This window comes from Hemicordylus capensis, chromosome 2 (assembly GCF_027244095.1).
Source record: "Hemicordylus capensis ecotype Gifberg chromosome 2, rHemCap1.1.pri, whole genome shotgun sequence".
Lineage (NCBI taxonomy): Eukaryota > Metazoa > Chordata > Lepidosauria > Squamata > Cordylidae > Hemicordylus > Hemicordylus capensis.
Window position 1 is genome coordinate 97,964,437 of NC_069658.1, and position 26,220 is coordinate 97,990,656.

The 26,220-nt window shown below is 40.3% G+C and overlaps 2 protein-coding genes across 6 annotated transcripts; one reads left to right on the forward strand and one right to left on the reverse strand.

Moving 5' to 3' along the window:
• RMI1 (RecQ mediated genome instability 1) lies at positions 1-5,194 on the reverse strand. Of its 2 annotated transcripts, none has more exons than XM_053293947.1 (2): positions 5,056-5,194; positions 1-2,183 (listed from the first exon to the last, which is right to left on the reverse strand). In XM_053293947.1, the coding sequence occupies exon 2, from the start codon at positions 2,143-2,145 to the stop codon at positions 418-420; it is 1,728 nt and encodes a 575-aa protein (XP_053149922.1). In that variant the 5' UTR covers positions 2,146-2,183; positions 5,056-5,194; the 3' UTR covers positions 1-417. The 2 variants fall into 2 exon arrangements, with proteins under 2 accessions (XP_053149922.1, XP_053149921.1); XM_053293946.1 differs by having other exon boundaries at positions 4,991-5,123.
• Positions 5,164-24,674, forward strand: HNRNPK (heterogeneous nuclear ribonucleoprotein K). Of its 4 annotated transcripts, none has more exons than XM_053293949.1 (16): positions 5,164-5,301; positions 7,597-7,660; positions 7,764-7,836; positions 8,705-8,802; positions 9,465-9,521; positions 10,880-10,923; positions 11,795-11,867; positions 12,930-13,043; positions 17,356-17,484; positions 17,755-18,056; positions 18,414-18,468; positions 21,409-21,459; positions 22,742-22,763; positions 22,843-22,925; positions 23,267-23,436; positions 24,152-24,674. In XM_053293949.1, exons 3-16 carry the CDS (start codon positions 7,788-7,790, stop codon positions 24,183-24,185), a joined length of 1,281 nt encoding a protein of 426 aa, XP_053149924.1. In that variant the 5' UTR covers positions 5,164-5,301; positions 7,597-7,660; positions 7,764-7,787; the 3' UTR covers positions 24,186-24,674. The 4 variants fall into 4 exon arrangements, with proteins under 4 accessions (XP_053149924.1, XP_053149923.1, XP_053149926.1 ...); XM_053293948.1 differs by lacking the exon at positions 5,164-5,301 and adding an exon at positions 5,515-5,649; XM_053293951.1 differs by lacking the exon at positions 5,164-5,301 and adding an exon at positions 5,515-5,649 and having other exon boundaries at positions 24,212-24,674.
• Positions 24,675-26,220: the final 1,546 nt, after the last annotated feature.

Sequence of the window (26,220 nt, forward strand, 5' to 3'; positions counted from 1 at the left end):
TAAAGGTTTATGAACAATTTTATTTATTTCATTTCACAATGAATAGGTTACAAATGCACAAATATCTTAAAAATGGAAGAAAAATATACCACAGATTGAATAACTCTGACTTGTTCATTTCAACTGTCCACACATTCCTTTACTTTCAATAATTCTATAAAGGATGGAAAGTTTTCATACTGAGATCCTTCAAGCTGGATTTTCACATTTCTGAAACCTTGTATTCCCAATATTTGATGAAGTTTTTTTTTTGTTTGGCTAAAATAGACAAGTATCCTATGTATAGGAAAACTGATGGAGAAAAATGTTCCAATATCAAAAGAAAGTTTTTCCTTTCCCCTTCAATGTTTTCTGAATTCAAACAGCAGCAAAAAGGCACCTGGCCTCATGACCAGACACCAATTCTGAAGTTTTCACTTAAATGCTACAAGTATTTAGGCGCCTTTTTAAAGTATTCAAATCATTGACATTAATGTCTTGTAAAACTATTACTATTGCTTTTGTCTGATAGGGGTTGAATTCAATCGTCATTAAACAACAGAGATCTATCAGTTCTCTCTGGCAATTCTGTAAACCCTCCCTAAGCTTTGAGTGTAGGGCAGGATCTTTCTTCATTTGTTTCATTTCAGGCACCGAAAACCCAATCAAACTTGTTAGAATTTCATCAGCAAAATCAACTTCTAAATAAGCCGTGCCATCAGATATTTTTGCTGTTATATTCCAGAAGCCATTGCTGTTTGTGAGATTTCCTATAAGAGTTACTATAAATGCTTTAACTTTCACAACAGAAATAATACTGGGTTTGTTATTTAATAAAACAGAGAGATACGTAAAAGGAAGGGTTTCTAAACCAACTTTGTGACACTTATTCTTTATCTTACAGGTTTGACTGTGGTCAGAACATTGGCTAAGTTCTGCATTAAAGATATTAGAAGACTTTTCATTGCTTCTATCTATTTTACTACTTCTCTCTTGTGAAAGTTTATTTCCTAAATGGTCAAAGTCCTGGGTATTCTGCACATTACGTTTTGCAAAGAAATCTCCTGTGCTATGTTCAGATGTACTGCACACCTGTCTTTTAACAGAGTTTTCTTCTCCGATAAGATGATTATTTATGGCAGCACTTCTGATCGGAATCTGTGTCTGTTCTTGTTGGATCTCTACTTCTAAAAGTAAATCATCATCCAATGGAAATTCATCGAAATCTCCTTCTGTGTATTCCAAAACTGGAATATATAGTTCTTCATTTCCTGCAACGGAGATTGCAGAGCTTTGTTGCAAGCAGCTTCCATTACTGGGAGGAAGAGGTGTGGTAGAATGTATGCGTGTACTTCTGCTGCAATATCCATTTTCAAGAGGGAACTCATTTATTATTATTTCATGGTTTTCCTCAAGACTTGCCAGAAGTTCTTCATCAGAAGGTCCTAGAACTTCGCCTATTGTATCAAGAGGTCTTGAAATCTCAGTCTCATTAATATTTAACCTGACAGGGTTAGGATTGTCCTCTTCTCCAATTAGTCTGGCAAGAACTCTTTCCTCAGCATTCTCTTCTACAAGGCTATCCACTTCTCCCCCTAATAATCTCACATTTTCTGGTTTAAGCAAAAGAACTCCCAAACGATATGCAACTTTCCCTTGTATCATAACTTTGGTACCCGGAGGGAGACTGCTATGGAGAACAGGAACAGGGTGGTACTCCATACCTTGAATGTGATGTATGCCATCTGTCAGCTGCAGCATCAGCATTCGAGTTGGTTTGGCTTCCCAAGACTTCTGGGTTCCCTGTGTATTGGCTGTTATTTCCTCATTTAAAGTATTTTTCCCTCTTATCTTTTGCAACTGGGAATAGGCAGGCTGACTAACATCAACAAATGAATCAATCTGTATGGAATAAAATCCATGTAACTCTCCTTTTGGAGCATTTAAAATGCAGTCAGGCAGAAGAGGATATTCAAGATCTCGGAGATCTGTAAGAAGCCATTGCTCAAAAACCTGTTTGTTAATATGAGCCTGTGTCAAACTGCTACTGCCATTTTCTTGCTGAATCCAGGCAATGCAAGCTTCTAGCCATGGTGCTGGAACTTTTACATGCCATGTTGATGAAAGCCAAGTTTCCACTTTAACTGCAAGACTTGATGTAGTCATTTTCTTTGAGGTAACAGCGAGGGGAAATCATGAATGCCCTAGAATGAAACACAATACCTTATTTGACTAAGCGTACACATTTACTACACATCTGATTAAGGAAACTGTTGCATATGAAAACTCAGGCAGAAAATCAATTGCTCTCCGGGCTCTTACATGGTTACATTTTGGTTTAAAATAACCACAATCCAAGAAGTAAACCAGCCATGTTATGTGCCAATTGCTTGCTTACCTGAGCAAAGTAGCCTCTAGATGAGCAGATGTCTAGGAAACTTAGTTTTTCTAACCTTCCACAACTGCCCTATAGTTATGCTAATTTTTTGCTACTTAGTTATGGTGTGGTTATATCCTTCTACTGTGATTTTACTGTTTTATTAGCTGCTCTAGGAGGACTTGTCCTAAAGGGTGGGGTAATAACATTAAAAAAACAAAATTCAGTACTATGATAGCTAAAATGCCTCCCTTCTCTGAAGACATTGGGGCTATTCTGACGATCTGCAAAAATCGGGCTAGGAGAGCCTAGCCCGATTTTTGCAGGTTGTCAGAACCACCGGGCTCGGCTGCAAGCCCGGTGGTTCTAGAGCGGGTAACCCGCTCAAGAACCCCTGCCCCCAAACCAGGTTTGTGGAGTGAGCGCTCCACAAACCTGGTTTCCAAAATCGTGAGTAGCCATGGTGTGGCTTTGCGCCACGCTTACTCACGAGTAGACCACTGGAGGGGAGGTGAAAAGCCGACTCCGGGGGTCTCCCCCATATGCCCTGCACACTCACACAAGGCATACTGGGGCTTCTGGGGGCTGCGCAGCCCCTGAGCTCCCCAGCCCCCACTGGCTCCGTTTTGGAACCAGCAATCGTGTGGGCAGCCGATCCGGCCAGCCAGGGCTCCCTTTCCGCTCGTGAGTGGGCTTAGCCCACTCCCCGCTCAGCCGAAGAAACCGGGTCTCACGGATCGTGAGACCCGGCTCAGAGACAGAGAGAGAAATTGGCAAGTCCCTTACAGCTGAATCCTATGCATGTTTACATCAAAAGTACCATCATTGTGGAATCTATTCCCAATTGGAAATATAATACTGTACTAAAAGCCTGTGTACCATCTTCTAATTTTAATGCCAAAGTAAGTTGGACCAGGGGCGTAGCAAGGTTGGAGGGGGCCCAGAGACAAAATTTTAAAATGGACCCCTCACTGATACACACACACTTCACAATATATAGTCATGTGACTTGCCTCTGGGGGGCCCCTCGAGGTGAGGGGGCCCCCAGGCAGCTGCCTCCCCTTGCCTAATGGTAGTTACGCACCTGAGTTGGACACTGCTGAGAAGAAAATGGCAATTCTCTTATATTTATCAGAGGAAGAGCAAGCGTCCCCATTCAACCCCAACACGGCATCCCTCCAATGTCTGTTGGTGATGACTGCCTTATGCTTCTTTTTAGATTGTGGGGCCTTTTGTGACAGAGGACTTTTGTGTAAATTGGAACAGTTAAGTCTGCAAGCAGGCAAATTAGCAGTTTATATAGATTACTTGCTTTTATGAACTGGACTGGGCTAAATGCTGAAGGATGAGAACATTGCATCAAGTCACTGAAATCTTATTGCTGAAGTAGAAGATGGTGTTCTCCAAGAGCAAAAGCTCAGCCCCCAAAAGAAAGTCCTCGTAAGAGGTCTAAGTTTGAAATTCCAAACACCATTATCAGGGACACATGACAAAAGAGTTCTGAAGAACCTGAACTCTTGCTGTTCACAACTTTGTTAGTCTGGTTGAGCCTAAAAAAGATATTTTATTTATTTATTTGTTTGTTTGTTAGTTGGAAGATTTAATATACTACCCAATCCACAGACTCAGGGTGGTGTACAAAACAAGAATAGCATCCGGGATTTTAAAATCAAAATATATACATATTTTAAAAGACAAATGCCAGTAGGAAAAGAAATGTCTTCAATAAGGTTTTAAAGGCTGAAAGGGAGAAGGCAGATCGAATTGGGGGGTGGGAGAGAGTTATGAAATGACTCTGATTATGTTTCTCCGTCCTCTTAAGCATATGATTTGAGCATGCTTTGAAGAATTCAACATTGAACCATCCTGGAGAGAAACTCCAAAGTGTTCTATAGAGAACATCAGTACTGTTTCTTTGCCGCTATTGCCCTACATGCAAAATCATTGAATAGCGCCTTGTAAGGATGATCAACTTTAACCTGTGCAATTCCTTCTACACTCTAATTTAAAACTGATGGACTGCAGACTTCTGGGCTTTGTTCCATCCTCACTCTCCCTCCCTCCACATTTTCGCTTTACCATCCAGCCTGATGAAGAGTTTTGGAGAACTCAGGAGCTTGATGCCCACAACTTTGTTATTTTGGTTTGTCTTATTCTACTATGTAGGAATAAACCCCGTTGAACATAGTGTTTACATCCGAGTAAACAGGCAAAGGATTTGTGCGGTAAGGCTACAACCCTAAACATTTACGAGGAATTAGCGGCACAATCCAGTTCGTTTCCCCATCTCCCCTCTCGTTAAGTTCAATGGGGTTACACCCAAATGAAGGGGGTGTACGATATAGAACTGCAGCCTTAACCAAATCAAATGTATTTGCGAATCAGGGTTACACTACTCAGTTGTTTGAAGATGAAGAAGAGTACAACACAATGAAAATTGTGTTTACATAACAATTTGGGCTTGGGGGTTAATCGTCTATGGTTAGCAGCCCGCCATCCCAACCCCACTTTCCCCTTCCTTTATTGCTGAATACGGAGGGTCATGAGAAGACAGGAATGAAGAGCACCCCTTCTCACAGCACGCCCGTGCGGCCACGCCGCGCCGCGCCCTCTTTTAGCCCCTTCCCCACATACGTGAAGCGCGCTCGGCTCCTATTCCGCCACAGGCATCCGGGGCCCATTCCCTCTCCCTCACTTGCCCTTTTGTTTTAAGCGCCAAAGCGAGCTAGCGGCCAAACTTCCCGGGCTCGCGAGAAGTCAGCCCCATCAACGACTCTAGCTCGCGAGGAGGAGGAGGCGGAGCTTTCGGCGGCGCCATTTTCTTTCTCTCTCACACACGACCTCAGGTCACTAACGCTCTCCTTGAAGCACTTCACGCGGCTCCTAGAATAATAACCATAGCGATTAGATCGATACAGTTAAACACACACACACAGAAAACTGAGGTAAGTACCACGCGGTATTCGAACAGGGCGGGAGAGAAGTGAAATAAAGAAGGAAGCGGTGGGGTGGGGGCGAGGAACGAGGAAAATACGGGCCAGGCTACTGGCTTTACCGGCCCAGAGCTGACTTCGTAGCGCTGGCACGCCGGCGGCCGCCACGGAGGGCGGGACTCGAGAGCAAAACGTCCCCGGACGGAGGAGGACAGCTCCAGCAGCCAATGGGCAGGCGGCGGCGTGGCCAGCGAGCCAATAAGGGGGCAGCTGTGGTGCGTGTGCGTGCCGCTGCTGCTTTCTGCTCTCCTTTCTCTCGCACTCCCAGAGGCGGATTCGGAGGAGTTAGTGCGCTGCGTGGTAAGGAGTAGCGAGCGCCCGGCCTTCTGGGCTTCTACTCTCTGCCCTTCCCCGCCTGTCAGTGGGGCAACCGATCCCGTTATAGTCCGTCTCCCTATCGGGCCTAGCAAATTTTGAAAGAGCTTGAGGTGTCAGGCGGGAGTAAGTTCGTCGCGGGCGGGAAGGAGGGCGACGGCGCTTTAGTGTCGCGAAGGGGGAGCCATTTCCTCCCATTGCTTGTCTTCACTCTCCTTCCCCACCCCCATTATGCGCCTTTGTGGATGGCTCGGTGCCGAGTTCCGCGTCGGGAGAGGAGAAAGAAAGGCGGTGCAAGGAGGTGGGGAGCAAAAACCCAGCCCGGAGGTGCCTCGTTACTGGCGGCGGCTACTGCTGCAGCAATCATGGCGGCGAGTTTAGGGGGAGAGGCGTTTCCTTTTCCTCTCTCCTCCTCTTTCTTAGCCTGTCGTGTCGGACGGAGCCGAGCCGTCCTGGCCACCGCCGAACCCCGCTTTCCTGGGAGGGAGGGAGGATCCAGACACCTTTTGTGTCTCCCGGGCGACGGGCCCTGCTCTGGGAGCCGCCGCCGCGTGGCGGTGCTCCTTCCACGCCCGGCTCCTCCTAGCAGCTCGTGGTCGCCATTACAGCCGAGCTTGCTGCTTGAGGAGCCGCCATTTTTACTCCCGGTGCTCCCCAGCCAAAGCCAGTTAGGATTGTGCAGCGCAACACGCTGCTCGCCGTTATTTTCTTTCCCCGCCCGACCACGGGTTGCAATGTGTCCCGTTAGACTGGACCCACGAGGACCTCAGAGGTCCGTGATGGCCGCATTTGGTGCTTTCGCGGACAGACTGCATTGTCCGCAGCGTGGAGGAGGAGAGAACGAGAGATCCTTTTTGTTCCTGAGGGGAAAGAAATTTCAGCGGAGGGCTTGGAGTGTGTGACACCCCTCTCATCCGACCAGAGCTAGTATTGTGTGGTAGTATCCTTGTTTGGTGTTGACAACCTGCTAGACCTGTGCCTTCCATGTTGCTAACAACACTGTAAGCAGTGGTTTCCTCCAAGAGTCTCTTCCTTTGGCAGATTGTGGTATCCGTTTGAGCTTCGCGACGACAACCCACCCCCGTCTAAACCAATACTTGCTCCAAGCACAAATAACTTATGTTCAGGAAAGACTAGGTCAGGAATAATTGGAAATAAAACAATTTCTGCACCAAAGGTTCTTTTGCTACTGCTTCTGTCACTGAACACTGATGGGTTGTAATCCTACTTGTATTGCAAAACCATGAAAATTGTTCAATTCTCTGTGAGTTCATCCTTGCTTTGTTTCAAGTAGCAAAAAGAGTGCTCATTCTTTAATCAAAAACAGGCTACGGGCAGCTTACATCCATTCAGAAACATTCAAAATTTGCTAAGTTGGAACTCCAGAATGTTTTCTCTGAGACAATAAATGTTTTTAGAGTGGAAATTACAAATGACGTTTTTAGTTGCAGAACAAGATGTAGCAATTCTTGGCACTTTCCAAAAGAGTGAAAATGTATTTGCCTTAAGTAAAAAGAATGAAGTAACTGAATTCAGCTTTCTTTCCTATTAAAATAAATACTGAAGATTTTTTAATGCAACTTACTATTCAGGACTGTGAATAAAAACCTGCAATGTTGACTTAAATATATAGGCTGACATCCATATTAAATTACTCATGAAAAGTACTATTGAAATTAATGGGACTTGTTAGTAATGACTAACTTGTTCCATTAATTTCAGTGAGACTACTAGTGAGTAATGTAGTCTGGATGTCAGCTAAGAAGTTATGAAACTGTTCATACATGTTTTAGAGAGAAGATAGGTAATATTGGATAGTAATAAACAGGTAGATAAACACTGTGTCTGTGATTTTATGCTTCTTGTGTTTAATTCTGGAAACCCAATCTATAAAGGAATAAGACCAAAATTGCTGTGTGTTGATTTTCATAGGCTGTCTGATCTTTGATCCCACCCAGAACACTTAAGATTTGCTTGGCAAGGCTATATAATATTGGTAAGTGCCAGAACCAACTGTCCCCGCCCCCTTTCATTTCTTTAGTAAGATGCAGACTTCACTGTCTTCTGTTAAGTGCTTCAGTATATTTATTATTTGACAGATTGTATCTGCAAATCTAAACATAATGGAGACTGAGCAGCAAGAGGAAACCTTTACTAATACAGAAACTAATGGTGAGTTTTCTTAAATGCAATCTAAATAATAGCTTTTATCATCTACAATAGTGACTGTATGGTACTTATTTCGAGAGAGTAGAATTCATTAGTGCCATGAATTGTGGCCATTGGATAAATAAATATTTACCAGATGTCTGTGCTATATAGGTGGACATTCTGGCATGATTACCACATATAACTACGGTAATGACTTGCTTGCCTTTTTGTTACAGTGATTGTATTTATCCTAAAATAAATTTTTTTTTTGTTATTTTAAGAAGACATTTTAATAATTCAGGAAAGTTCATGTTTAAAAAGTATATGAGCTGGATGTAATGTTGAATGCTTAAAATTAATAATATATGAAAGGTTTTGATAGAGCTGTGGCTGTAACCATGTGACAGCTCTAAGTGTAAATAGAACGTGGAGATTACTCTAAAATAACCTTTTTGAGGAATGTGGCATTTCATACAGAACTCTGTTGTTGCCATTAATGTAAATAAAAAGCATATGTTTCCAGGTGTGATGAAGTAGCTTTGATGGGATGTGTAGTTTCTCATAGCTTTCTGAAGAAATAGACAATGAAATTTCCAATAAGTTAAATTGCAACTGTCTCTTGAGCTTTGTTATAATTTTTTAAAACTTAATGCTGTACTAGAAATGAAAAACTGCAAGCTTTTACTTTCTTAATGATCTTTGGATGGTGATCCATATTTGTACTGGAATTTAGTTTTGATTTAGGGTTTAAATGTAGGAATTTCAAATTTATAAGTCAAGTTGGTCTTAAAGGCCTTAAAGGGCCCTTAATGCATGTAATAAATATATGCTCTGCTTCTTGGAAAAAAGGGGAAAATATGTTTGCATTGCTTATCCTCTTAAATACCAGGCAAACGTCCAGCTGAAGATATTGAAGAGGAACAGGCTTTCAAAAGGTCTAGAAACACTGATGAGATGGTCGAACTACGCATTCTGCTTCAGAGCAAAGTATGTTTTCAGTTTATCCAAGGAATGTTCTGTTAATTGTATACACAGTTTAAATGAAATGCTCTCTAGTTGTCCTCTTTGGAGAATGACTAATGTTCTGATTTTGGAGGGGGGGGGAAGAACATGTGTTTAAATATACCAGAAAGAATGACAAATGCAGGAACAAATTTCCATCTTGGAGAAACAATAAAAAGTGTTCCTGTTATGTGAGCCGAGAAAATTGACTTTAAGGATCAGCAAGCAGTTAATGCCTGAAGATGAGTAGCAAATTTGTCTGTTCCAAAATGAGAAGTGTGTCCTGAGCTCATTTGTAGGGTTAAAAAACTGCAATCTTGATCAAATAGATCCAGTCAGCAATTGTAGATACCACCCATGTTCTACCATTCTCTTCTATGTTACAATACCATGCCACAATATGATTTTAACTTCAGACAACAACATTAACAATTCTTGGCTTGCAAAGTTGTGACATATGTTTTAACTTATAGCCCTATATTTATTTTATATTCTGGTATATCCACTTGAACCTCTTAATTGTAAGAAATTGGGCTTATGAAACAAAGGTAATGCCAACTGTCCACTTTCATCTTCCCTGCCCCTATACTTTTTTGTTCTCTACTTACTGCATTTTGAAAAACCTTAACTTACAACTTTTTTTTTAGAATGCTGGAGCAGTGATTGGCAAAGGTGGCAAAAACATTAAGGCGCTTCGTACAGACGTGAGTATTTACAAGTTAAAACACTGATTATTTTGCAGAACACAGCATTTAAGGCTGATTGTGTGCATTTTTTGTAGTGAAAATTGTATGTAGACTTAGGTCTCTAGTAGAAGCCATTCGTAATTATTTTTAGCTTAGGTGTCAGGCTTTTCCGTTCATATCACAATTAAAGCATGGAATAAATCATGTAGAAAGAGTCCTGTCCCCTATTTTACAAAAGCATTACAATGCCTTAATCAGTACTATTGAAGAGAGCTTAAATATTCCACAATTTCTTACAGAAATAATTTACTTGTTTGTGGAAAACATTATAGATAACTATTTTCTATTTGAGCTATAGAATTATCTTTTTAAAACAATCCATTTTTTCCTCTCTCTCTTTTTTTTTTAGAGATAAATGTTTTAAAATTGGCATGATTTTATGTATGGGAGCAGATCAATGTAGATGCATTCTTATTTTGAAGGATTTTTCAGTGATCATGATTTGATATATTTACATTTTTATAGTGGGTTGACTCTTGTGAATAGACACGCTCAGTATAAGCCTCATAGTTAAGCATTTATGCTTTGTAAAAAGCAATTACTTTATTCTTGTGCATAGTTTCTTTCAGTAATTTAAACTAGTAATATTGGTGTTAAATGAAATATTTGGCACTATATCATTTCACATTGTGTTTGATACTTTCATTGTAAAATAAACTTCTGCAGAATGTTATAACTGTTGACTTTAGTTATTAGATCTGAGGTATAATCAAGAACTGGGTAGTAATCACTTGTGCATTAACTGACCTTTTTGAAGCTAGTGTACTTAAAATTCACCTACCTAAATCCAGATCTCATACATATAATTCCTGGATTAGTGGCTTTCCCAATTTTCCCAGGATTTCAGTAATCTGAATCTCTATAGGTTTTGTGTCTACCCTCATGAGCCAGCCTGCTACTGAAACTTTTAATGTTAAAAGTAGTTTAGGCCAAGTAACTCATTTTTACGGTCCATAACTGTTAAGCCACAGTCAATGTAGCTATCCGTTATTGTGTTAGTCTTCAGAACAACTTAAGCTTGTTTCATTGAGAGTAATGAGTATAGTTTGTATTAAATTAAAATTTATTGCTTTTCCCCCTCTTCCCTCTCCTTGTTTTTTTGGCCATATATCTCTCCGTTGCCCATGTACTGGATCGACTTGCCCCTGCGTTGCCCACCATGACGTTGGCCCATCCGCCCCTGAACGCCCATGTGAAAACCCTGGTTGGCTATGCCCAAAAATGTGCTCGTTGCCAAACGGGTGCCTTACTTGACAACTTCTGATTGAATGCCCATGCCCAATGCCAACATCCACGAACGCCAATGACCAATGCAGTACAATGCCAGTGTTTCAGTCCCAGACAGCAGTGGCCCCGAGCGGTATGTCCCAACAGTTTATGCCTCACTGCCTGATTAGAAAGAGAGAAATGTATATTATTACCTGCCTTTTATATAATTAAATAGTATCCCCGTAGACGGTGTATTGTTTTTTAAGTTTTCTGTCTTATTTTCCCCATTAAGTCTTTTTTGTCACTGAACTTTTACGTGAGTTGCCCACCCAACAATCCACTAATTTTATTTCAATGGAAGGAGCACAGCTTCAATTGTTTTATATTTGCTGCGTTGTAAATCAAATTGTTTCAAAATAGTCTCTCGCTCTGCTCTGTCTTTGTGGCCCACCTTGCTCCCCCCCAGCATTGCCTGTTCATAATTTTTCTGATGAAATGCTAACTCCTGGTTCACTCTCCTTCACTTCTCATTTGTGTTGTCGTTTTTTTGTCTTGCATTTGTATTCGTTTTCCTTGCGGAGCCCATTAGTAATCTAATTTCTAACTGGTCTCATAACCCGATTCCAAATATAATGTTCACCACTTGCATATTCCCATGTCTCCTATGCGAAGGTGTGCCAGTTTAACAATGTAATAGCGAGGGTGTCCTAAATTAATGGTGGCGGGGAACATAAGTATCCACTTCTACTTTCAGTTCTTCATCAGTTTCTTGACCACTTTATCTGACTCCTTCCAAGAAGCCCGATCTCTATCTCCAAGACCTTATTTTAAACTTGTACCATTTATAATCTTGGGCATAAACAAAGGTGCATGTGCTGTAACTTCATTAAACTGTCTTACTTAAGTGGGGAGTATTAACTGTAAATTCTAAATTTGACTTAGAATCCAAATAATTATGAATACACAACTTACTTTTCTTTTTCCCCATCTTGTTTGTGACACCTGAACTTAATATTTGACAGCATACTGAGTATAAGTGCAGATATTGAAACAATTGGGGAAATTTTGAAGAAAATTATTCCTACTTTGGAAGAGGTAAGTGTTCAACATATTCGAGAATGTACATCTGAGTGCCTAGCTTCTGATGAGTTTATTTTCTGCAATTAACTTCCTCAGCCATTAAAATCACAGAAGTTTGTCCCAGTTTGATGTACAGTGAGTGGGATATAGGCAGTGTGTTCTCTAATTTTTTTTCATCTGTGTGTGGAATGAGTTTTGTTTTGGGCGGCAGTACCAAGGCAGTATGCTCACACATGCATTCAGAGTTGGGTGTTCCTGATTCAACCTGAGCGGATCTAAAATTAAGTGAGCTGACATTAAAAAAGTTTGAGCATGTGTGCATGCCTTAGAGGGAACACTTCATGTAAGCAAGAGTTTAGTGTCATGCACCAAATTAAGTTTTAAATAAGGCCTTGATGGTAGGGATTATTGGCTCCTCCAGTATACTGGTTAACCTTAAAAGTATACAGATTTAAGGGACAGTGTGTGGCTGGGAAGCAAATAGCTACATTAGGGTAGCCTAAGGTGTCAAACTTCAATGGGATTTTTTTTTTTTTTTTTTGGCCTCATCCCCATATCCTGTCAAAACTGCTTGTAACTGTTCTTTGTTTCAAAAGCAGTTTGTTGTGTAGCATGGGGGCCAGTTCTAGGGGAAAAAACTGGTCTAAAACTCTCTTGGTCTTATGCCATCATTTCCAGAATAGCTGTGCACACAAACTTATTTTTAGATAACTGAGTGTTGGTTTAGTGGGTTTTAAGTGTTGAACACTGGAATTTTTAAAATTTATTTTCTGTCTTGGAGGCCTTCGGGAGAGCTTTAAAGGCCCATCTTTTTAGCCTGACTTTTAATATCCTTTAGATTTAATTTTAATCTGGTTTAAATGGTGTGTTTTATTTTAATTGTTTTGATGTGTGTGAGATTTTAATGTAAAACAGTCTGAGCCACTTTAGGAAGGGTGGTATGTAAATTGAATGAATAAATTAAGGCACCCTATAGGTATGTAGGGTAACTGTGCTTGAAATGTGTAAGAATTCAAGGAAAGATCTTTGTGACTGTACTCCTCATTCTCTCTCTCCCACCCCCACATCTGTCTACAGTATCAGCATTACAAAGGAAGTGACTTTGACTGTGAGTTAAGACTGTTGATTCATCAGAGTTTGGCAGGAGGAATTATTGGTGTCAAGGGCGCTAAAATCAAGGAACTCCGAGAGGTATCATAATTTGTCCTTCAAATTAAGCATAACTATTGTGAAAGTATGTTCTCAATATCGTGGATGTTAGTATGGACATTAGTAGTTCTTAATTATGCACTAGGTAATAAGAACATGAATGCCTCACTGTATTAGAATTTATTGTATTAATGCAGCAATAGCATTTTAGGTTTAGAGAAATTCAAATACTTCAGTTGGAAACAGCACCAAAGAGAGAAATTAGATTTCTGGTTTTTTGCAGCTTCTTATTAAAATCAAATCCTCTTTATTATGGTCTTTGACCAGCATAAAGGTCACAATGGCATAAATGGCATGAAAGTAGCATAACAAGACTTGAGCCTTGCTGACGGTCAGGACCCAATGGATTTTGCATGCTATCGTACAGAACTTGGCAGCATTGTGCATGATAGCTGGTTTGGAGTCAGCAAAAGAGAGATGTTAAATTGGCTTGTGCGACCTGGGAACTTGAGTAATAGCGGGAAGTTAAGGGTGCTGCTAATGTCTCTGTAGAATAGGCAGTGGAGGAGGACATGTGCTTGCCCAGAATTGCAGGGGCACAGGCAGGCATGGGGCAGGACGGTGTCTCTGTATCAGCCTTCTATCACAGCTGAGGGAAGGGCACTGCATCGGGCCAGGGTAAAGGCCCTTCTATGATTTGGAGCTTGCAACTGCATTAGGTATGCGGCAAGGCATGCAGTGTGTCTTAGTCTCTCCTTAGTTCTTAGTAAAATCAGCAAGAGTGTCTGTTCTGTAGTTTTCTGGTTTAACGAATGCCAGTACCACTAAAGGTATTTAGATCATTCATCTTCTGGCGGAACTTGCAGCGCAAAGATTGAAGCCAAATAGTCTCTTAACAATACTTCTGAGATTATTGTTGGTGGCTGCCATACAACTAGCATTTATTTATTTTTTTGGAGTTGCCCCTAAGCCTGTCACAGTGAATACAGAATCTATAACATAGGGCCAAAATTGGCAACTGTGTTAAATAAATAGCCCTCTAAACCATTTCCTAGTGAAGTTCTGTCAAGCTAGTTGAATTTGGGATTATGGAGCTGAAGGCCTGTTTGTTTGTTGTTACATTTCTATACCACCCCATCCAATAGCTCTTGGCAGTTTACAAAACCAAAACACAATATAATCATTTAAAGATCAAACTTATATAACCATAAAATCTAAACAATTCAAACAGAGTTTAAAATAGTTAAAACAATTTAAGTTGTTGACACAATAGCTCCTTTGTGTCTGCTCCCAATTTCCAGAGCTTGTAGGCAGCAAGGTCGCTTTTGGTTTAAGTACGAGTGGAGGAAAAGTCATAATGAACTTTGCTAAACACGATGGAGCCTATTTGAAGGCCTAAACACTGGTAGTGATGGCAGTGAAGAGGTCTGCAGCAATTGTATCTGTAATACTTCCTTTTTAAGAAAGTCATTCAATTTTTAAAGCTCTGTCAGCCCAGAAGAGAACAGGCAGAACTTCCAAACTATAGAAATTACGCAAACTATGAGAAAGCCTGTTGAAAAAACGGTTTTTACTCTAAACAGGTTTTTACTCTAAACAGCAGGATGGGCACCAAAAGGATCTCTTGAGGTAGTAAGTTCCCCTGGAAAGGCCACTAAGAAGTGATCCTCTCATTGAAACTTATGGAGGTGAGACGTGCAAGAGGGGGTGTCTTGAGGATCAGGTAGAACAAGTAGGTTTGTGTGGGAGGAGGTCCCTCAGGTACCCTGAACCTAAACCGTTCAGGGTTTTAAAGCAATAACCCGCTTGAATTGTGCCAGGAAGCAAATTTGTGACCAGCGCAGCTGGAAGAACATTGGTGAAATATGCTCCAATACCACTGTCTGTTAGTACAGTAAGCGCTTCATTGCACCAGTTGAAATTTCCTGAAGGTTTTGAAGGGCAACCCCACATAGAGTATATTACAGTAATCTGAGATGTAACAAGAGCATGAATAAACCATAACTAGGCTTGATAGAGACTGAAATGAACACAGATGACACATCAGCCACTACTGGGGAAAAGCTGTTGGGCCAAGTCAGATACCTGAATATTCACTTCTTAGCTAACTGAGGATGTTATAGATATAGATCAGGTGGATTATCTATAACTATTTTAATCTTCAAGTTGAGATTTGGGTCTGAAAAACTGAGAGAAGAAGGGGGTCTACTGGTATTTAGGAACATAGGAAACTGCCATATACTGAGTCAGACCATTGGTCGATCTAGCTCAGTATTGTCTTCACAGGCTGGCAGCGGCTTCCTCAAGGTTGCAGGCAGGAATCTCTCTCAGCCCTATCTTGGAAAAGCCAGGGAGGGAACTTGAAACCTTTGTTTGTGATAGGAATGGGGGCATTATTGCAGGAGTTGTCTCTTAATTTGTTGGGAGATTATTCTCATGTGGAGTTGGACAGGTGTCTATTCTATCTCCCATTCTCTGAAAGGCCTGTGCTGTCTGGGAGGTTGCACTTCCCCTTAAAAAACAAACGAACAAAAAACCCCAAAGCTGGAGCTTCTGCCTGACAATACAGTAAAGGTAAAGTTGAGTCAGTTTCAACTCCTCGTGCCCACAGAGCCCTGTGTTTTTCTTTGGTAGAATACAGGAGGGGTTTACCATTGCTCCTCCCGCGCAGTATGGGATTGTGCCTTTCAACATCTTTGTATATTGCTGCTGCTTGACAATAGTGCAGTCTCTTAGCTTTGGCTATATATTAGTTATACTACTTTCTGGAAAAGCAGGAGCTTGCCTTTGTTGTGCTCAAGTAATCAGTTGATTGGACTTCTGCACTATTCATGGAGCTCCCTTGAAGATAGCATGGAAACTTTAGTCAATCCAGCATACAGTCAGATTAGTTTGAGGTGTTAGATGACCCGGTACATAGAACACCAATTTTGTCAAACTTTGTGCCCTCATTACTGCTTTGTTTCTGGGCCAAGTTCAAGATACTGGCTGTTATTTCTTAAAGTCCTATACAACCTGGATCTAGGATATTTGAGGGAACATCCGTCTATGTCCCTGCGTGTGGAAGTCTCAACAATTAGACTGTATTATAGATATAGATACCACTCTATAATGTCAGCAAGAGTTTGAACTTACAGAATTCCCTGCCATCTGAGATTTGCCAAATAGGAGACCTAGGTACATTCAGTTAACTTGTTCCTTAAGGAGGATTTTAATCTTCAAGCTTGCTAGGATGTCTGTAGTGTTGTGGTGATATGAAGTTAGCATCCAGACCTTTAGTGGAGCAGTGCTTTCTTCTCTCTTCTCCCATGAACAGGAGAGTTCTGCTTTCACAAATGCCCTTTGTGTGGGAGTGTAATTGTCCTTCCATTCACAGAAGGAGCTAACTGAGTGCCATTCCACCCAGTAAAGTGAAGTGTGTCGTTGAGTCGGTGTTGACTCCTGGCGACCCACAGAGCAATGTGGTTTTCTTTGGTAGAATACAGGAGGGGTTTACCATTGCCATCTCCCGCGCAGTATGAGATGATGCCTTTCAGCATCTTCCTATATCGCTGCTGCTGATATAAGTGTTTCCCATATTCTGGGAAACACACCAGCAGGGATTCAAACCAGCAACCTCTGACGGGTTCTTAAATATTTTTTCTCAACCTAAAATATTTTCAAAGTAAAAACTCATCATAACTCTTAGCGAACGGCTGAAACATTTGGTTGGATCCGTAGGAATAATGTTGTGGCGGGGGAGGGGAAACTGTTGGACCACTCACTTGTACTGAATGATTAATTTAGATTGTGCTATATACAACATCCAATCTGCAAATGTAGGGGGGGAGATTGCAAAATTCCTGCGGGGCATAGGGAGGGGTGTGTGTTCTGGTTGAGCTTTGAATTCAATGAAATGAGTGGCTATTCATTTTATCTAAACTGGGTAAAACTGCGAGAGCAGGAGTTCCTTTGAGCCAAGCATAATATCTCTTTTTAAATTGATTTCTACTTCTAAACTGTTATAAATCCATCTCTTGAATTTTGAGTGAGTGACAGACCACTTTTCAGTTTTGATAAAATGGGAATGGGACAATGAATCATCCCTATATACCTTAATTAGTGTGAAAGGAGGAGAGTAGGTGAACTGATGTAATTGCATAATGTTTATATATACAAGTCACAAGAGTGTCCCATTAACAGATCTCTCCTAAAACCTCTTCCCAGTGAACTACCAATGTATCTTTTGTCTTCACAGTTTAGTCTCAACATATTTGATATATAAATGTTAACACAGTTGTAATTAATTACTCTTACACATTTTTTCTGGTTAAAGCTTGTTTTAAAATATTTCTGCTTGTATTTTTCTTGGCAGAACACTCAGACCACCATTAAGCTTTTCCAAGAATGTTGTCCTCATTCTTCTGACAGAGTGGTGCTAATTGGTGGAAAGCCTGATAGAGTTGTGGAATGCATCAAAATAATATTGGATCTTATATCAGAGGTAATTTAATCTAGAGAAAACATAACTTATATAAAATGGCACTTGGACAACTAATAGTGCACAAAAGGACCAGTAGCAGCTCTAGAAGATTAATCAAGTTATATAGGAAAGCTTGCTTGCTTGTTGCCTATATTACATTTTTTTTCAAGAAGCTAAATGCATACATTACTTGTGAAATTGGTAGTGTTTTCATTGGTACTGCTTATATTTTAAAATAGGATGACTGGGAATATTTAAAATGTTAAATTACTTTCCCTTTTTTCATATTAGTCACCAATCAAGGGACGTGCACAGCCTTATGATCCAAACTTTTACGATGAAACATATGATTATGGTGGATTTACAATGATGTTTGATGACAGAAGAGGGCGTCCTGTAGGCTTTCCGATGCGTGGCCGAGGAGGCTTTGATCGAATGCCTCCTGGTCGTGGTCGTCCCATGCCTCCACGAAGAGATTATGATGATATGAGCCCTCGCAGAGGACCACCTCCCCCTCCTCCAGGCCGTGGTGGTAGAGGTGGCAGCAGAGCACGCAATCTTCCTTTGCCGCCGCCACCTCCTCCCAGAGGCGGGTAAGTTAACTTTGTAAATGGTTCGGAATGTTTCTGTACAGTAGTATTCCGTTTCAGATAGAAAGTGGGGAGGAGAGAATGTTGTAGTTGTTGAATATATTGGTTTCATCTGTTTAAGTGAGAGTGAGAGGGAATTTTGAATGTTGTGCATTTGAAAAATGGGATTCTTGTGCAGTAGTGTGAATTGCTGAATACTGCCTTCTCCATATTGGCAAATCAGCTTGCTTAGGCATCTGACACTTGTTTAAAGTGCATTTGTCTTAAAATGTGGATTTGGCACCAGACATAAGTGAAAAAATCTGAGCATTATGCAGTTAGACTGTAAATATAATTGTGTGTGGGTTTTTTTTTTTTAAGTGACCTGATGTCTTATGATCGAAGAGGCAGACCTGGTGATCGCTACGATGGAATGGTATGGATTACGTTTTGTTCAGTGGGAGAAACTTTTGACATGAGCACAGGGGTACCCCTTTGCATGTCTTGAAAGTGTTGATATCTGGGACATAAATGTCTTTTGCAATTCACTTCCTTACTAGGAAGATTCAATAAATCTTCCACTTCTAAGTGTGGTGGTGATATTGACGGTGCTGTAGTTGCACTCCTATGCAGTATGGCACTTCCTTTGTATATAGGAGCATTATAACTGATATATGTATTTTTCAATTGTGAACCCTTTGGGGACAGGGATCCATCTTATTTACTTATTATTTCTCTGTGTAAACTGCCCTGAGCCATTTTTGGAAGGGCAGTATAGAAATTGAATTAATGAATGAATGTATTTAACTTTTAGTTGAATCTTGATTTAAATTATCAATTCAGAAATGTTTCTTGTGGAACAATTGTGTATGATCTGGTTAATTTGGAAATCATGCCCATTCCTTCCAAGATGCATACAAACAAGGTTTAGGTAGCTAGTAGCTTCAGTTTTGTTGGAATTCTGGGAAGGTATATGAAGGATAAATATTGGTGATATTACACTCAAACATTGTGGCCAATTAATAGTCATGTCTGTGAAGATTTAAATGTGAAAGAACTTCAGCTATTACCAAGTCTCTTCAAATATTTCTGAGTCATTAAGCCTCATTGTGTACTTCTGCCACTCATTTGTAACATTAATTATTTGAAGACCTATGCAGCGTTCCCCAGCTCTGAAGCTGGAATAAGAGTATGTTAGTTATATGCTCAAACAAGTCTGTTTTTATCTAGGGGAGAGAAACTTGCAGGCAACTTCTAAGATACAGAAGGGAAAACTTGTGGCCTAGCAATGTTGCCCAGCTTCTTGGAAAGCAAGCCTGAATTAATGCTTACTGTCATTAAAGTAACTGTGTTGGAAAACATCCCATTAGTGGTCTTGCCCATAAAATAAGATGGAGGCAATGTATCTTGGGCAGGTTGTACCTCAAAACCTGTGGGAAAAGCACTAGGGCAAACTATTTTCAAATACCTTAACACTAACTTAAGCCACCTTTAAAATTTCACTTGATTAGCTAAGGCTATACGATTAAAACTATTCCTGCATAAAATAAGTGCAATGATGGGTGGCTTGTTAGTTTAGCTGTAATTAGTGGGAACTGGTAAAGGGGATTCACATGCACAGCCTAACCCAGGCTATAGCAACCAAGCCTGGGTTAGTCTATGTGTGTGAAGCACCAGGATCCGTGAAAATCCTGTGCTGACTGCCTGACCTAGCTTTTTATCCTGGGGTTGTGTGTGCCTTTGGACTGCTTGGAACCCAAGTGGACACAGAGAATGGCACATTCCCCCAATGCACAGTGGTTGTCGTTTGGTGCATTATGGGATATGTAGAGGCCAGGATGCATCATCCTGGTCAGAGATCGCTGTGTAATGTGGCCAGCACAGCATAGTGGTTAGAATGTTGGACTAAGACTGAGAAGACCTGACTTCAAATCCCCATTCAGCCATGAAACCCACAAGGTGACTCTGGACTAGTCATTTATCTCTAGGCCTAACATACCTCACTTGGTTGTTGTGAGGATAAAACAAAACCATGTGCACTACTCTGAGCTCCTTGGAGGAAGAACGGGATATAAATGTGTTTTTAAAAAAAATAAAAAAATCATGGAGCGCGGCCTGTACTTCCCACCACTGTGGCAAGTTCATCGGCGGGTGTGTATGTGTGTAATTCTTGTGCAGCCTTCCCCTCACCTGCCCACCTTCCGTGCCTCCTGGTCTTGTAATGTTTTATGACAGCCTTTGTAATGCATGATGTAGTGCTTGCTGCGTTGATTTGGACAAGTACTCTTCCTTCAATTTGCTATGGCCACTCAGGATCAATAACTGGATATTGTGGGAATGTGGCCCCATTACGCTGTACATCATTTTGTTGGCAGTTTGAAGGGAGTGCACAGTGAGAGCAATCTTTTTTCTTTAAAGAAGTGTTTTGCATTCTACAGGAGGGCCTCAGTATCCACGGATTCATGTATCTGCAGTTGGGTAAAAGACACCCAACCTTGGCATACTTGAAAAAAAACCTATCAGTCTCACGTATCTGCGAGTCAGGGGTGGCCAGAAATAACCGTGGAGGCCATTTTCGGCTGCCATTTTGTGTTTTGAAGCCTCAAAAGGCTCCGTTGAAAAAAGGAAATAAATAAATAGTGATTTTTGGCCAATTGGGGGGGGAATGGGGGCACAGCATGACTTGGGGAGCAGCAAAGCATGTTTTGGAGCTCCCCCCACCCCCACCCCCCAAAAAATTTGGCTGATTTTTGGTAATTTTCTGTGATTTTCCCAACAACCGGGAACTTAGCCCCCGCAATTCCATAGCCCCTAATGACTCAATATTCGCAGTTTCTATACCCATGGTTGCAGCTGGGGATATCGAGCTCCTCCTGTACTCTGTTTAGGACACTCTCCCAGAGAAAATTTAAGTTGTACTGATTTTAAATGAGGCTAAGCTTAATGAAGCCGAGGTATGTGTTCGTTTGCATCTTTGTCTACAGCTAAAAGTGGTAACTGTTAATAGACATTCTGAGATAATTGATGTAGGTTGTAAAGAGTCCAACGCTGCTGCTTATGGCATTTTGTACTCAAAGCTATACAGGATTACAAAATAAGCATCTGCATTGGGTATGAACTATGTGTGTACATTGAATTACCATTTCAAAATATGGTGTAACTTTGTTTGCATACATTTTTATTTGAAAATTCTGATTTGTGCAGTCTATCAGATATGAAGGGCAAAGAGTTCTTGCAGTTGTCTTTCACAGGATGACATTTCTGATGTGTGAGTGCATATACCTTGTTTTGGAGCAGTTATAGGAGTCTGCTTGAAGTCAGTGGCCAATGTTAAACATATTTTCTCTTCTCTTTGTGTTGTGTCCTGTCTGATAAGATGATGCAGTGTCATGTCAATGCTTGTGATGACATAGAAACACCTGAAATGGTGAGTCCATTCTCCCATTCTTTGAGTTTGCCCTAATTTGTTGCTTCTTTATTCCCTTTTGCCATTTAAGCATATTTTTGATGGAAGGAGAAGGGTAATATAAAGCTTCACTGGTACACTGCACTTTTGGGCTTGGTGCTGTTCCAAGTGCAACGCTAAACCCAGAAGCCAGCTTTTAGCTTTTGTTTGCTTTGCAACAATTTTCTCCTGCTGCATTTTTTGTAGGAGGTTGTATTTGTATAATTTACCGTCTCTAGATGAGAGACAGAATGAAGTCTAAATATTGAGGCAGATGGAAAGTTTTAAACTAGTTACTCTTGTATTATATATACATGTGTAAACAGTTGTCTATAGAGACAACTCAGAGTGCAGACCATCACTGGTTTTAAGGGAGTTGGATTATACCAGTCTTTTGGTTATACAAGGTTGTCAGAATGTGAAATGCCTCCTTTTCAGTTAAAATAGCAGTCTCAATGTTGTGGGATGGATGGTAGATATAGTGGCATATATAATGTTGTGGGAGACACACACACAGGATGGCATTGAAACTTGCAGCATTGCAAGCTTTGCTTTTACTGAAGTCATGCTATTTCTACCATGGCATAAGCTGCTTGCTACTAAAATCTCTTGCTAAGAGGGCCCCACCATGTGAATAGGAGTGTGTGTGTGTGTGTGTGTGTGTGTGTGTGTGTGACCACACATGACACACGTTTTACTTACTTGAATTTTAAGTTGAAAAGTCTTGAAAAGTATTTTGAAGTCATGAGATTGGTCCTTAATCTCTGGGGCCCTTTCATGGATTGAAGCTTTACTTGGGAACTAGCTGGCCTGGGCACAGAGCAATCTGCGCCTCTAGTTCTCCCCTCTCCTTCTCACTCTCCCTTGTTCTTGGCACACTTGCCACCGCTTTCCCCAGCACCAGGCAGTCCATTAGCCTGCCTGTCCCTCCCCCTGGCAGCTCGCTCGTGAACTCTCGTGAGAGCTGCCATGCATGGGATTAGCGACAGGTATGTTTAAGAGAATTAGATAGATAGATAGAGTTGCCGAGCATTGGAGCTTTAAACTATGGAAGCCCAAGCTCTGTGACCTAACATCTTGTAGTTTTGTCAGGTAGATGGTATGTGGAACAAAGTGGCCTCTTGAATTTCTGAGGGACATACTGGCACATAATCTTACAGTGTTATGGCAGAGAACATTTTTCAGGTATCAGGAATATATTGGTTACATATATTTGCCAAAATGAAAATTGCTTAGACTTTTCTCCCTTTTTTCTTTTTGGTAGTTCGAGGGTGGATCAGGATATGGTAAGCTTTCATTCATACGTATTATTCACACTTTACTGTTCAGTAATTAAAAGGATTAGATGCATACGTTTTAAATCAGACTATTCTTATGCAGGGGGCCGTGGCTCTTATGGTGATCTTGGTGGACCCATCATTACAACACAAGTAACAATACCAAAAGATGTAAGTGTATATTTTATTAACTTCCCCATAGCCAAAATGTGTTTTAGTGAAATTTGAAACATGAAACCTTCTATCTTGGCGCTTTGTGCAGCCTTTTAAACTTCTTATTGCATTCAGGTGTTTGTTCAGCTTGTGTTTTGTTTTGAATATGGGGAATAGGTGAAAATGTTGGGGAGGGTGTGTGTGCCCCTCCCTCCAGCTAGTTACTGAGAATATTAGACAGCAAGTTTCGCTAATAACTTGTCATAGTGGTTTTTGGCTGAGAGAATAACTTGGTGTTTTGCATACTGATTTTACTAACTGCACCTAAAAAACTAATACTCTTTTTTCCCCCATTCTAGCTGGCTGGTTCTATTATTGGAAAAGGAGGTCAGAGGATCAAACAGATACGCCATGAGTCTGGAGCATCAATCAAAATTGATGAACCCTTAGAGGGCTCAGAAGATCGGATAATAACTATTACAGGCACACAGGACCAGATTCAAAATGCACAGTATTTACTGCAAAACAGGCAAGTTGTTACCTTGTTACATCTGTTAACTTTTATGTAGATTTTTTGCTCAATTGTCTTTTTATGGTACACCTCTTAAAGATACTATAAAATAACATTATAGTAGTTAATACTAACTTCTGTGCTTGATAGTATGCCTTCCTCTTCTGTATTCCATTCTTACTCAGTGAAGACACCCTCAAAACTAATCTTGCTGGAAGTGACCTTAACCAAGCAGTCCTCATTTCTCTGGTGAAAACTGCTGCAAAAAATCTTCTTGTAATCTATTACATAGAGCCTGTAGAAAATATAGAAGATTTCAGTGGATGTTGGCCTAGTTCTGTGTGGAAGACTAGTGATTTTGTTGTTTTTAGATAACTAAATCGACAACAAATTGCAGTCTACCATATGGCACAGGCCATGCCTCTACAGGACAAGTTGAAAACTATTGGTGCTGTTAATGCAGCATTTCACACCTCACTGGCATTGCATCCTTTTTCTGCCATGTATAACAGCTTTAGATTTTATTTGCTTTGTTTCCTTTAATATCAACTGTCTAGTGAGCATCTTGCTATGTATAACTTGGATTTTTGACTGCAGATAGCTACTAATTATAAATGTTAAATTTTAAACAATATGTATTGTCAAATAATGTTCTAAATGTATTTGTAAATATTGATTCAAGTTGTTTGTTCAACCATTCTAATACATGCCTTTTTTTCTTTTTCCTTTATAGTGTGAAGCAGTATGCAGATGTTGAAGGATTCTAACGCAAGATATTTTTTCTTTTTTATAGTGTGAAGCAGTATTCTGGAAAGTTTTTCTAAGACTAGTGAAGAACTGAAGGAGTCCTGCATCTTTTTTTTTTCTTAAATCTGCTTCTGTTTAAAAAGCCAACATTCCTCTGCTTCATAGGTGTTCTGCATTTGAGGTGTAGTGAAATTTTTGCTGTCACCAGATGTAATGTTTTAGTTCTTTACATATAGGTTGGGGGGGGGGCGGGTGGCTTGCAAAACTAACCTTGGTATTTTGAAACAGCAGCAGAGAGAATGGATTTTATTTTTGTTCAATGTTGGTTGTAAACTGTAATGTTTTTCTGTCACTTGTAAACCACCTGCTCTATACCTTTTTTTGTTTTGAAGCGATGGGGGATAGAGTACTGGTAGTCTGCCTATCGCTGGCATCCATACAGAGTGTGCAGAATGTAATGCTCTTTTGTAAGATGTTCTATGATTTTAAAAATAAATTTAGTGAACCAATTCTTGCAGTCATTTCTTTATGCATACTTAATAGCTAAAATACACCCTTCACACCATTCATTGAGCTTGGCTTTTTTCTATACCAGAGAAGCAGAATACCCAGTGTTTTGGAATATTAGGAGTTGTTGATAGTGCATTGACTCCACCTTTTGGTATGTGAAGAAACTGAAAAATACTAAACAGTTTTATCTTTGTTGTTCCAGATGTGTGCCCCTAATTATTGTATTGCAACATGTTGGTTTGACTGAATAAAATCTTGCAACTTTTTGGTTTTATCTCTGAATAAAAAGTAAATGGTAGAGAATATCTGAAGTCTAGTAATTTCTAGCCTTGGCAGTTCTGCCCCTATTCAACTGTAACTTGTTAAATATGTTTCTATTGTATAAAGACTTGAATGAAACAATTGTATCTTCCTGTTTTGATTTTTATAGGAAATGCTTGTGCAAAACCAAAAGAATCTTGATGTTTTCATGTAAAACCTCAGCATTTGTTTTAGTAGTTTACAAGTTTATTTCTTTTCTTGAATAAACATTGTAACAACACAGGTGGATGTGACAAATCCAGTTTTCAATACTTGCTCTAATTCATGTTCTAATTCTCAAGAGTTTTAAATATTTGCTTTTCTTCAAAATAAATGACATTATATGGAAGTCCCCATCTTTCTTATCCCTAATTATGGAATACAACCACAAAGCTACATAAGGCAGAGTCTTGCTTACACACTGGTTTTGTTTTCACTTCTATCACCCTTCACTTCCACTAGAAATCAAAGCTGGGGGAACTGGGCTCAACATAGAATGAGGGATGTTGATCTAGTTGTCCAGGGTTCTTTTGGCTGTATTGTTCAGGGGGTTAGGTGTGGATGTTGCCTGCTTAAGCACAGGCTGACATTTTGTGCATCTTTTTGTTTAGTTGCTTAACTTAAAAGTATTTTTGTGAATTCCAGAATTGTTTTCAATGGGTTTGGAAGGATGGTATAGAAATCAAACAAGTACCACTACTGTAAAGCCCCCCCCTCCCCCTAAATAATCGTTTTCCCTACTATTCATGTCTACACTTCTGCTTTCTGGGTATTTTCGTGTAAAAAGCATTGGGAAAGTGCAAATAGCCTCAAATTCAGTAACTACTAATGTTAAGTACTAGGCATCCTTTTTTTTTGGTTTGGAATTTGTTACTAATATTTGCAACAGGATACAAGAACTCTAGGTTGGTGCTAGATGAGCTCACAAGTAATCGTTTTAGAATCTTGAGTACATCTGTCATTTATCTCTTAAAGTATGGGGGATAAGAGCATTGAGTCGCGTGTGCAAATAATATAGCGGCTGTTACAGACCTGCGACACGAACGAGGCTGGTTAGCTTAAACCGGAGCTTTCTAACTTGTAACCGTTAATTAAAGTGGTTTAGCTGTGGCGTCCATAATATACACTGCTCAGCGATTGACTTTCAATGCCACTCCCACAATTTAGGAAATGACTTCTGAAAGGCGGTGTCTCAGCTCAAGTGACAGGTTTTTTAAAAAGCAATCTAGGGAATCACTGTCATGT